Source organism: Ceratotherium simum, chromosome 1 (genome assembly GCF_057802395.1).
Source record: "Ceratotherium simum simum isolate JZ-2026a chromosome 1, ASM5780239v1, whole genome shotgun sequence".
NCBI lineage: Eukaryota > Metazoa > Chordata > Mammalia > Perissodactyla > Rhinocerotidae > Ceratotherium > Ceratotherium simum.
Window position 1 is genome coordinate 110,001,888 of NC_141900.1, and position 13,799 is coordinate 110,015,686.

At 44.3% G+C, this 13,799-nt stretch overlaps 1 protein-coding gene across 2 annotated transcripts in view; it reads right to left on the bottom strand.

Annotated features, from left to right (window-relative positions):
* Positions 1-13,799, bottom strand: part of PTPRN2 (protein tyrosine phosphatase receptor type N2) — a 915,358-nt gene that overhangs the window by 540,174 nt on the left and 361,385 nt on the right. For both annotated transcript variants that reach the window (XM_087433803.1, XM_087433800.1), the window contains exon 9: positions 7,944-8,308. In XM_087433803.1, the coding sequence (XP_087289929.1) occupies positions 7,944-8,308 (365 nt within the window). The remainder of the gene's footprint in view (positions 1-7,943; positions 8,309-13,799) is intronic.

Consider the following 13,799-nt stretch of genomic DNA (forward strand, 5'->3'; position numbering starts at 1 on the left):
GAGTAGCTGGGGTGTGGGTGGGACAAGGTTGTCTGGGTTTTTGGCCTGGGTCATTATCTTGCTTTTGTTTATGTTCAAAATTCTGTACAAGAAAGAGCAAAAAACCAACCCATTGCCTCATGAAAAATACAAAACTGAACAGCCAAGGAAAGCCTGTTGGACTGGGCACCCCCTCTGTGGCTGCATCTCATTACCAGGGACAAGCCAAGCCCGTGAGCCCAAGGCCTCGGAGACAGAGATGGGTGGGCTCCCAGGACAATTGCCCAGGCACCTGGAGTGCAGCCTCAGAGGATGCTCTCAGGACACCAAGTCCTTCCTTTAGAGCAGCTCTGAGGTGGCCAGGTGTGGTGCCTTCGAACAGAAACATCTAGAGGAGTTTCTACACAGAACCTCTATTTAGAAGCAAAAGCTTCGCTGCCGGTGCTTTTAAAGAATCAATTCTGTGACTTTGGATTTCTATCACAATCTGATCCTCAAATCGCCTTGGGAAGAACTTTCACGTCAATTATGTACATTTTCCTAGAATTTCCAAAAAGTCCACACCATGGGCGAAAAATACCTGCTGATTCTTTAACCAGCTATTCCAGAAGGGCCTCCCCGCTCATTCACTTACTCCTCAACATCCAGACGTGTGCTGGGCCCTGGGAGAAGACGGAGCAGCCCCTCCCCACAGGAAGCATGACGTCTGCATGAAGGAGGTGGCATGTGACTCAGTAAGTGTAACACGCCATCGTATCAGTGGTCTCCAGGTGACTGCAGGGAAAGCTTCCCAAAGTCCCACTCTGGCTGACTGCTGAGGACTGAGACACTTTCCAGGCGAGAAGGGCAGCTCGGGCCAAGTCAGAATCGTGAAAGGGGAAGATGGTGTGGCTGGAGGGTGGGCTCCTGGTGACAGTGACAGAAGTGGATGTGGAAAGGTTGGGTGGGCTGCAGGTGGGGTGTGAAGGGCCTTGTCTTCAAGCTGGGGCCTTGGGGATGTACCAAGGTGCAAGCAGTGGGCTCCTTGAACATCCCCAGAGCAGAACGTGTCATCTGATGGCAGCACACGGGTGGATCAGGGAGGGAGGCACGGGTGCAGAGAAAGCAGGCGGGAGGTTAATGGTGCGAGAAACCCTCCAGTGCCTTCTGAGGAGCCAGGCTCGGTAGGGGCTGGGGATGCAGCTGAGCAGAAACAGACATGGCCCCTGACTTGGTAGAGGAGAGCAAGAATAGAGGAATAACTCTCCACAGGAATGCATCACTGCATGCCCAAGTAAGGCGCTCAAGGGAAGGAAGGGGCAGAGCTGTACTTGATGAGGGACCCTGACAGAGCCTGGGGAATCAGGAAGGCTGCACGGAGGAGGTGGCCCCTTAGCAAACATTAGAAGAACAAGAAGGAGGTAAAGGGGCAGCATGTACTAGAGGAGGAGCGTTTCAGAGTGAGAGGAACAAACATAAGGCTTCTTGTCATAAACTCTGCATATTCCAGAAGCAGAAAGGCCGAGCACCCAGAGGGAAGAGAAATGGGGAGAGGATGAGTCTGCAGAGCCCGAAAGGCCTGGGGCCACATTAGGAGCCTGGGTCTCTCGCTTAGGAGCAGTGGAAGGTAACTGCAAGGTCTTACAGGCAGAAGGTGATCAGATTTAGGGCACAGAGAGTGCTCTTTGGGTGCAACGTGTGTAACAGATTGAGTAAGGACAGAGGGGAGGCAGAGAGACCCATGAGAGGCCCCCGCAGTAACCAGGGCAAGAGAGGCAGTGACCTGGAGCAGGATGGAGAGGGGCAGGGAGGAGAAGAGGGCAGGTGGAGAGGTCCTCGTAGCTGGACCTGCGGGAGGTAAGAGAGGTAGACTGACAGTGCTGGTGCTGACCGAGGCACCGACATGAGGAGGAAGCACGGCACTGGGGGACTCTGCGTCCACCATGTTGAGTTCCAGTTGAGTTCCTTTTTTTTTATACATCCAAGGGGAGAGGCCTCGTGGACATGGTCCCCGAAGCACGAGTATGGGCGGCATCTCCCCCAGACCACGTGCTGCATGAGGTGAAGGAAGGGCTGACTGAGAAGGTCACTGGCACCAGGCAGCACCAAGGCCTCTGGTGACACAGAGGATAGGGTAGACGGAGAGGAGCTACTGAGTTTGAGCAGATGGAATTTTGTAACTGACTGACAGAAGGAGTGAGAGTGGAGCTAGGGTCAAGAACGAGAAGTTTATAAATAAAAATTTCGTTCAAGCTATGATACAGGATTCTGAGATTCTTTAATTCATGGGCTTGGCGACCCACTCGGTTAAAACTATTTCCACCCTCTATCAATAAAACAGACACCTTAGATTTCTGTGACTCTCACCATGTACTTTTAGGTACTTTCCTCATCTGAATTTCAAAACAACCCACTAAGTTAAATTGGGAGATGTCTGACTTCCTTAAGGGAAAAATTATACTGTGTTTATCTTTCCTTCTCTGGGAACCTTCACTGTGTCTTCATTACAGCAGGCACTCAATAAACATTTGTCCACTTTTATAGGTGGGACCCCAAGTCTAGAAAGGCTGATAGGAAACAGACAGGCCGGAGCTGGCCAGGATCTGGGGCTTGAAAACCACTGTTCACCGTTCTTCTCACTGACACTCCCCAGAACCACCAACTAAGCAGTCAAGAGCTTAGATTTTGGAAAATTTTTTGTTTCTTTTTTCTTATTATTTTTTTAATATACAAGCAACCATGACCATTTTTACTCGTTGGGGCTATACCTCATCCACCTAAAATCTCAAATGATGATAAATCCATCATGCTAAAGAGAGTCTTTCAAGACAAACTAAAGAGATGAACAGTGACATAGGAGGGACATTCAGGAAAGACGGCAAATAGAGGTGGCAGCTGTATTTTCTGAACAAAAAGTTAGAGCACGTCACCTGAGATCGTCTGAGAACAGGGCAGAAGAACTAAAATCTGCACTGACACTGAACACACAGAATCCGTACACAACATTCTTAAAATTTCCCTTCTCCAATAAGGAAGGAAAAGGTCAGAAAGATCATGCATCACACCCGTCCACACTCCTTTTCCATGTCGTGACGGCTCACTCCTGTCCCTGCCCATCTGCCCGGCTACCATTGGGAGGTGGGCGGGCGGGCCCTGTGCCAGGGGCTCAATCGCCAAGTTCTGGGGGCTGAGAGGGCAGCCAGGGGTCTCCGGGCAGGTGGTGCCAGAACCAAGGTTGGACCACACCCCTTCCTCTTCCACCACCTGCCTCCCGGAGGAGACTGGCAAGTCACTCCAGAGCAGATGGGTGCTTACATTTTAGAATGAGTGATGGGAAGAGTGTGGGCAATCTCCACTCTAAAGGCTCTAACTAACCTGATTCTCAACCCATGGGATGATCTAGAAGGAAGTTTCTGAGAGGAAGAAAGGGTTGTTTGTCCTCGGGTGAGGCCAGGTCTTACTCACGCACAAACCTCTGGTGCTGGCACACATTCGCCGAGGCCCATTCACCATTGGCAAATGGAGAACCCAACTTCTGAACTCTCTCCCAGACTTTTGATCCCCAAACCCTCACACTTCACCAGCAGATGAAGGTCAGAACTGTGCCTGACGTCTAGGTCGCATCTCCTAATCAGACGTTCTGACTGACCCCAGGAAGCGCAGTGCTGCCAGAAACGGGCGCCATTGCACAGCTGCTTGGGAAGCAGGTCATGCCCCGATAAGCATGTTAATTAGGAGACTAAAATGTCAGGTGTAGTTTCCCTGATTGGCTTACCCAAGAGGAAAGAAAGTTTTGTAGTAAGAAAAGACTGAAGGAGGAAAACTAACAACCAACTTGTCTGTTTCCAGAATATTGATCGGCGTCAGAGGCAGCACAGAGACAGTGGCAAAGATGTCCCATCTCTATTTCCAGCACTTCCCTCCCCCAGCCAACCTCCCCTTGAGACCTCTGTGCCCCACCCCTTCCAACCTTCTCCCCTGACTCCAGGTCATTTATTGTCTCCTCTTTCAGGAGGAGCTGCATTCTCTTTGGTTATTGCTCTCGGGCTCATACCACTTCATTACTGAACTGTGTCCCAGCTACTCTTCTTCCTGCATCACGTTCGCTTTCTCGACAGCCCCTCGAGGTGTGCACGATCATCACCGCCACTTTAGAGACAGGAAACCAAGCCCAGGGAGATAAGTAACTGCCTGAATCACAGGACTGGTGTGGGATCCCCACCCTGACAGCCGGCCTCTGGGTGGGTTGTGCTCACTCACCCAAGGCTGCAAAGATCAGCAGGAGACCACTGCTTTACCTATCGGCAGGAAGTCCAGCGCTTCCAGTGAGGGACTGCTGGGCTCCTAACGACCACGCATCCTATTTCCTTGTCCACAAGCCACCCACAGCCTGTTGGGGCAGCCCTGTCCCAAGGGTGACAGAGGATCTTCTCCCACGCAACTCTGCTTGTTGCCAACATCAGATCCATGACTCGCTTTACTTCTGCTTCTCAGCCTCCACATGTTATGACCATGGTTACCTCTCCAAAGACCATCTCATCAGCTCAGACCATCCTTCCACAGGAACATATCCCAAACATGAGGAGTCTTTTTGTTAAGACAAGCACACCAGTATAGCCACATGTCTCTCAAGCATTTCCTTACCAGATGTAAAAGGCAGTTTCTTCTTTGCTGAGAGGTAAACAGACCCCTTTGCTTCAAATTCACCTTCCAGCCTCTGATCTCTTCCTGTCAGCCTAACTTGAAACAATTTTAAAATCATCCTTGGAGGACCAGGGATGGCTGTCCTGCCCTTCATCCAATCTTGAATAATCTGTCTAGTTTGTAAAGAGGATGAAAATGTAAACCATACCCTGTCCATCAGAACATGTAGGAGAGAGAGTGGAGCTGGCAGAGCTAAGCCATGCTATCCTCCCACCTTAACATCAATGGAGAGAAGGCGTGTTGATGACAACACTGACTCATAAGTCACATTTCTTTGCCTTTTTATGGGACAACCAAATATACAAAAGTCACTTTTTTTGTAAAGAATAGCACCAAATTCTTGTCAATTAATAGTTGATCTATTAAGGTTTAAGCTGAGATCTGGTGAAATCTTGCCCCAGAGAATGCCAAATTATAAATTAATCTGATAACAGAGGCAGAAATGTCAATCTATCTTCTAGTGCATCATGCCTTGTGAGAAACAGTAAGAATACTAACATAAAGCTGTATTATCTCCACCATATATCTTTCATCCAATTGAAGCAGCAAGAGAAGAAAAAGGGAAAGCCACCCAGATAAGACAATGATGTCCTGTAACCCACGCTGCAGCAGGGAGATGCTCACGTCCCAGAGGACAGCCACAAAGCTCCACAGGAAAACAAACTCTGAATGCAAAGAAGATCCACCCTGATAACGCCTTCCTTCTCTCCTGGGAAGTCAGCCAGAGCAAGAGGAGATGCCCAGTTGGATGGTTTCTCCTCATCAGAAATGCTGACTGCTCACACTGCACGGTCATGTCCCTCCACGGATGGCCCTGATGCAGAGAACGGTTGATACGGAGTGTCTGGCTCCAGAGGTTCCCAGAAAAACTGCACTGTCCTTGGCTGCCCACGCTGGCATGAGGGTGCCTTTGGAAGAGTCTTTCGAATGACTAGAATCCTCTTCCCAGCACTTTCATGGAGGCACTCATCATCCTTTCAGCTGCAGCTGAGCCCCAGGACCCCAGGCGAGGGAGCAGTCAGGGTCTGCCTACAAGCACCCTCGCCTCATGCTGGGAATGAGCCCTTGGGTAACAGGACACGATGACACTGACGTCCTGGTGGAGGAAGAAGGCTCCAAAGCAGCTGTGCAGTGCAGGAACCATGGGTAATGACACAGACACATATACACACATACATATGCATACATACATACACACACACACGCACACATGCACACCTATTTACACATACACATGCATATATACACATGCACACATATACACACATACACATGAACACATATACACACACACATTTACACATACACATGCACACATACACACACCTATACACATACACACATATACACATGCACGCATATACATATACACACATATACACATGCGCATACACACTCACACATATATACACATACACACATTCACATGAACACACATATACATGCACACACATACACATGCACACACATGAACACATATACACACGCACATACATACACGCATACAACAAACACATACACATGCACCCATATACACATACAGATGCACACGTATACACACGAACACATACACACATACATACACACATGAACACACACACAAATACACATGAACACATATAACACATATACACATGCACAGATATACAGAGACACATCCAGACTACACATACAACACACACATTCACATAACATACACACATGCACATATACACACAACACATATAAACACACAGACACACATGCACAACACAGCAATGTTTCCCATGGAAGGGAAAAATCCACAACATGGGGTTTTTGACAATTAGAGTAAGTAATAGCTTGGTATAATGGTTTGCATCACAAATCTCACCTTTGCTTTAATAGCACAGAGCTGTGCCCTCAGCAGGACAGACTGTTCAAGTTCTTCTCTGCCCTTCTCTGTAAAACATGATTCTAAAGACACACACCCACTAGGAGTTACAGTTCTAAGAAAAGGACCATGAGGACAGAGATGAACACATGGAGCACACCATCTAGGTGAAGAGGTCAGAAGGGGGCAGACGCGTCTTAATAAAAAAAGACCTCAAGAAAAGTGAGTCAATGTTTGGTGCAAGCTTCAAGTGTCAGCTGCTGAGGACTTCTCTAAAAACAAAGGTGAGAATATCCTCTACAGTTAAAAAGAGTCTTAAATTTTAATTTGGTTTTGAAACATGGTCTGTGGTTTGAGCTCAAAATCAAATATTTTCTGCCCAACTCTGGTATGCAACTACTTCTCACTGATGAAATTTGCTGTCTGCAGTGTAGCAACAACTCACACGCTGGTGGATTGAATTTTATCTGCAGTCTAGAGGTGTGAGCTCTGCAGAATCAGCAGGAGAGATTGATTCTGGCTTGGACGCAGCCCCTTCGCCACTGTGAACAAGCACTGAAATATGATGGACTTCTGAACTAATGAAGAAACACCTGAACAAGTAAGTGTACACTACAATGCAAAAGCAAAATTATATATAGATATGGGTGTTCACATATCTGCACACACATGCAAACACATGTAGACACACATACACATGCACACAGGCATGTGTGCGGCCAGCCAGAAATATTTTTCGCTTGGAAGCACCAATTCCATTACTCGAAGAAAACACAACATTTTTACAAAGCATAGTGTGAAATGTCAGGTTCATTAGTGAGATGACCTGAAAAATGGGGCCGACCACTTGTCACTTGCTGGGTACATGATGCTGAATTCTGTCCCTTGTTACATTCCGATCAAAATGAGAGGAAGGACTGAACACTGTTGCTGTGAGGCATGTTTTTCCCTCTGAAGGATGACTCATATCCTGATACTCGGACTACCTTGGTGTGAAATAGATGAAACTTTTGGAGTTTTAACAGGCATGGAGCCAGCATTCCGCGCAGACTCCAGTCCTACCCACTGCTCAGCCGACAGCGTCTGCCCAGGCTTTGCTCCTCCAGTGCCCCCCACTGCTTCACCTGAAGACAACGCCGCTTCAACAACCCTGTGGTCTGAGCAGCAGTGACGAGGCCAAGACCCAAGAGCTGGGAAGGGCTTGGTCTCAGGTTGTTTTGTGGAGAACTGCCCTCACGCTCAGCTTCTCAGCTCACAACACTGGGTAAGAGGGACAGGCCGGCTCCTGGCTGCTCTCCCACACGTGCAATAGCAGAGACGCCTTCCCTCGTGTCCCCGGTGAAGACAGGCAAAAATAACAGCATTCCCCACTCCAGTGAGGTGCACGGATCTCAGCCACCAGGAGGTAACAACCAGGGCCCCTACTCACTCATTGTCCGTCACAATGTAGCCGGACTCCTCCTCAGAAGACTGGACTTCCAGTCGCAGGCCTTCGCCGGGGCGTCCCTGAGCTCCTGCTCGGAGGTGCTGGCCCTCCTTCCAGGCCCCCGGAATCTGGCGTTGGAATTCCCCAAACCTGTCGACCCTGGGCCTCTCCAAGAGCTCTTTAACGTAGGTCTGACTCCTTACATTCTCCACCCCAGCACTCTCCTCTTCCGAAGATAGGGAGGCCTCTGGGTTCTCTGATTTCTTAATCTCTGTTTTGAAGGACTCCGCAAGAGCGGGGGCTCCAGGCGAGAATTGAGACCCAGGATCCTGCAGGGAGTCCCCGAGGTTGAGGCTCAAACGATTGACCTAGCAGAAAGGAAACTCATGTGAGATGATGTCTAGGAGAAAGACCGTCAACTTATACGATGGAAGGGTCATTTGTGACAAAGTCATCCACATCGGATAATAGCAGCAATGTGAAATGAAACAGTTGATGAAGGCAAAGCTTTTACAGCCTGTATTTAGAATTATATCTAGACGAGAAATTTTCAACAAAATGGAGGAGGGCACTGTGTATCACAACCACCTAACAGTGTGTTCTCTCTCTGTCAGTCTCTGTCTGCCTGTCTCTCTATCACAAACACATACACACTCCTTCAAGCCTGATTTTGTACCGTCAGTGTAGGTCTTTGGCATCTATATTTTAAAAAATAGCCCATGTGATTCTGAGACCCCATCCTGCCCCAATAGAAACAATGAACACCTAATGGTAACAACAAGAATGATTATTTGCATTTACTCAGTTCTCATAATGCACAAAGGCTCAGCACTATATGCCTCATATGCGTGAACTCACTGAGTCCTCACAATAACCCTGTGACTCAGGAACTGTCATACCTCCCCCAGGTCACAGGGAAATTGAGGCACCAGGGTTGAACAGTCACCGGGATAATTGCATCCTAACAACATCTATGGGATCTTTGGTCCTCACATGCCAATACTCACCCCATCCTGATCCCCGTTTCCTGGACAAGAGGGTCCTCAGAACCACTTAACTGACATCCCGACTGATGAATATTATCTTACAACACGCAGTGCTGATTACATATCAGGCACTGTGCTCACTACTCTGTGAAAATTCCCATTTAATTATTACCCTAACCCATGAGTTCTGTACTAGTTTTATGTCTAATTTGTAGAGTTTGGGGCTTATAGAGGTTAATAATTTGCACAAGATCACAGAGGTAGTGACTAGCAGATCCAGAATCTTAACTCAGGTCTAATTGATGTTAAAGATGCCATCACTGGGCTACATTGCCCTCACAGACACCCAGCACTGCTTCTTAAGAAAACAAATGTTCTCTCCTGCTGCTGGTACACAATGAAGCAGAATGTGCCAAGGACGCCTTTTTTTTTTTTTTAATTGATGTCATTATAGTTTATAACATTGTGCAATTTTAGTTGTACATTATTGTTTGTCAGTCACCATATAAATGTACCCCTTCACCTCTTGTGCCCAACTCCCAGCCCCCTTCCCCCTCGTAACCACCAAACTGTTCTCTCTGTCCGTGTGTTAGTTTATCTTCCACATATGAGTGAAATCATGCAGTGTTTGTCTTTCTCTGGCTTATTTCACTAAACGTAATACCCTCCAGGTCCATCCATGTTGTTGCAAATGTGAGGATTTTGTCTTTTTTTTTATGGCTGAGTGGTATTCATTGTATATATATACCACATCTTCTTTATCCAATCATCAGTCGAGGGACACTTGGGTTGCTTCCACTTCTTGGCTATAGTGAATAATGCTGCAATGAACATAGGGGTGCATAAGCCTCTTTGGATTGTTGATTTCAGGTTCGTTGGATAGATTCCCAGTAGTGGGATAGCTGGATCATAAGGTATTTCTATTTTTAATTTTTTGAGGATTCTCTATACTGTTTTCCATAGAGGCTGCACCAGTTTGCATTCCCACCATCAGTGAATGAGGGTTCCCATTTCTCCACAATCTCTCCAACAATTGTTATTTTTTGTCTTGGTGATTATAGCCATTCTAATGGGTGTAAGGTGATATCTTAGTGTAGTTTTGATTTGCATTTCCCTGATGATTAGTGATGTTGAGCATCTTTTCATGTGCCTATTGGCCATCTGTATATCTTCCTTGGAAAAATGTCTGTTCATATCCTCTGCCCATTTTTTGATCAGGTTGTTTATTTTTATGTTGTTCACTTGTGTGAGTTCTTTATATATTACGGAGATTAACTCCTTGTCGGATATATGCTTTGCAAATACTTTCTCCCAGCTGGTGGGTTGTCTTTTCATTTTGATCCTGGTTTCCTTTGCCTTGCAGAAGCTCTTTGGTCTGATGAAGTCCCACTTGTTTATTGTTTCTTTTGCTTCCCTTGTCTGAGTAGACATGGAATTCGAAAAGATCCCTCTATGACTGATGTCAAAGAGTATACTGCCTATGTTTTCTTCCAGGAGTTTTATAGTTTCAGGTCTTGCCTTCAAGTCTTTGATACATTTTGAGTTACTTTTTGTGTATAGTGAAAGAAAATGGTCTACTTTCACTCTTTTGCCTGTGGCTGTCCAGTTTTGCCAGCACCATTTATTGAAGAGACTTTCCTGTCTCCGTTGTATGCTCTTAGCTCCTTTGTCGAAGATTAGCTGTCCAGAGATGTGTGGTTTTATTTCTGGGCTTTCGATTCTCTTCCATTGATCTGTGTGTCTGTTTCTGTACCAGTACCATGCTATTTTAATTATTATAGCTTTGTAGTATATTTTGAAGTCAGGGGTTGTGATGCCTCCAACTTTGTTCTTTTTGCTCAGGATTGCTTTAGCTATTTGGGGTCTTTTGTTGCCCAAAATGAATTTTAGAATTCTTTGTTCTATTTCCGTGAAGAATGTCCTTGGGATTCTAATTGAGATTGCGGTGAATCTGTAGATTGCTTTAGGTAGTATGGACATTTTAACTATGTTTATTCTTCCAATCCATGTGCATGGGATATCTTTCCATTTCTTTATGTCATCATGGATTTCTTTCAATAATGTCTTATAGTTTTCATTGTATAGGTCTTTCACCTCCTTGGTTAAATTTATTCCTAGATATTTTATTCTTTTTGTTGCGATTGTAAATGGAATTGTCTTCTTGAGTTCTCTTTCTGTTACCTTGTTATTAGAGTATAGAAATGCAACTGATTTTTGTCAGTTGATTTTGTACCCTGCAACTTTGCTGTCATTGTTGATTATTTCTAATAGTTTTCCAATGGATTCTTTAGGGTTTTCTATATATAAAATCATGTCGTCTGCAAAGAGCAAGAGTTTCACTTTGTTGCCTGTTTGGATTCCTTTTACTCCTTTTCTTGCCTAATTGCTCTGGCCAAAACCTCCAGTACTATGTTGAATACGAGTGGTGAGAGTGGGCACCTTTGTTTTGTTCCTGTTCTCAGAAGAATGGCTTTCAGTTTTTTTCCATTGAGTATGATGTTGGCTGTTGGTTTGTCACATATGGCCTTTATTATGTTGAGGTATTTTCCTTCTATACCCATTTTGTTGAGAGTTTTTATCACAAATGGATGTTGGATCTTGTCAAATGCCTTCTCTGCATCTACTGTGATGATCATGTGGTTTTTATTCCTCATTTTGTTAATATGGTGTATCACACTGATTGATTTGCGGATGTTGAACCATCCCTGTGTCCCTGATATAAATCCCATTTGATCATGGTGTATGATCTTTTTAATGTATTGCTGTATTCGGTTTGCCAATGTTTTGTTGAGGATTTTTGCATCTATGTTCATCAGCGATATTGGCCTGTAATTTTCCTTCCTTGTATTGTCCTTGTCTGGCTTTGGTATCAGGGTGATGTTGGCCTCGTAGAATGTGTTAGAAAGTGTTCCATCTTCCTCTATTTTTTGGAATAGTTTGAGAAGGATGGGTATTAAATCTTCTTTGAATGTTTGGTAAAATTCTCCAGAGAAGCTATCTGGTCCTGGACTTTTATTTTTGGGGAGGTTTTTGATTACTGTTTCAATCTCTTTACTTGTGATTGGTCTATTCAGATTCTCTATTTCTTCTTCATTCAGTTTTGGGAGGTTGTATGAGTCTAAGAATTTATCCATTTCTTCCAGATTGTCCAATTTGTTGGCATATAGTTTTTCATGGTATTCTCTTATAATTCTTTGTATTTCTGTGGTATCCATTGTAATTTCTCCTCTTTCATTTCTAATTGTATTTATTTGAGCCTTCTCTCTTTTTTTCCTTAATGAATCTGGCTAAGGGTTTGTCAATTTTATCTTCTCAAAGAACAAGCTCTTTGTTTCACTGATCCTTTCCACTTTTTTTTTGGTTTCAATTTCATTTATTTCTTCTCTAATTTGTATTATTTTCCTCCTTCTGCTGACTTTGGGCTTTGTTTGTTCTTCTTTTTCTAGTTCTGTTAGGTGTAATTTAAAGTTGCTCATTTGGAATTTTTCTTGTTTGTTAAGTTGGCCTGTATTGCTATGAGTTTCCCTCTCAGGACCGCTTTTGCTGCATCCCACATGAGTTGGTATGGTGTATTTTCATTTTCATTTGTCTCCAGATATTTTTTGATTTCTCTTTTAATTTCTTCAATGATCTATTGGTTGTTCAGTAGCATGTTGTTTAGTCTCCACACCTTTGTCATTTTCCCAACTTTTTTCTTGTAGTTGATTTCTATTTTCACAACGTTACAGTTGGAAAAGATGCTTGTTATGATTTCAACCTTCTTAAATTTTATAGAGGCTTGCCTTGTTTCCCAACATATGGTCTATCCTTGAGAATGTTCCATGTGCGCTTGTGAAGAATGTGTAATCTGCTGTGTTTGGATGGAGTGTTTTATATATAGCTAGTAAGTCCACTGCATCCAGTTTTTTGTTTAAGTCCACTATTTCCTTAGTGACATTCTGTCTGGATGATCTATCCATTGATGTAAGTGGGGTGTTAAGATCCCCTACTATTACTGTGTTGTTGTTGATATCTCCTTTTAGGATTATTAGTAGTTGCTTTATGTACTTTGGTGTTCCTGTGTTGGGTGCATATATGTTTATAAGTGATATGTCTTCTTGGTGGAGTGTCTCTTTTATCATTATATATTGCCCCACTTTGTCTCTCATTAACCGTTTTATCCTGAAGTCTACTTTGTCTAATATAAGTATGGCAACACCTGCTTTCTTTCGTTTGCTATTTGCTTGGAGTATTGTCTTCCATCTTTTCACTCTGAGCCTGTGTTTGTCTTTAGAGCTGAGATGTGTTTCCTAGAGGCAGCGTATTATTGGGTCTTGCTTTTTAACCCATCCTGTCACTCTGTGTCTTTTGATTGTGGAATTCCAACCATTTACATTTAGAATGATTATTGATATATGAGGGCTTAATGTTGCTATTTTATCGCTCACTTTCCTGTTCTTTTGCATTCCTTTGTTTCTCATCCCATGTGTTTTGGACTACCAACTCACTTTGGTAGTTCTCTATGATGGTTTTCTTAGTTTTCTTTTTCTTTACCATATGTGTCTCTGTTCTGATTATTTGTTTAGTGGTTACCATGAGGTTTGCATAAAAAAAATCTCGTGGATGAGACAGTCCATTTTCTGATGGCCTCTTATTTCCTTAGACTAAATCGATTCCATCCCTTCTCTCTTCCCCTTCTAAGTTATTATTGTCAGAACTTATTCCATCTTGTGCTGTGAGTTTGTGTTTAAAGTGATGAAGTTATATTTATTTTTGGTGTTTTCCCTCCCTTAATGTTTGACATTATAATTAAGTGTTTGCTAATCTATTCTGATAGAGAGTTGTAATTTTTCCAGTGTTGTCTACCTATTTTTCTCCTTGCTCAAAGCTTTGG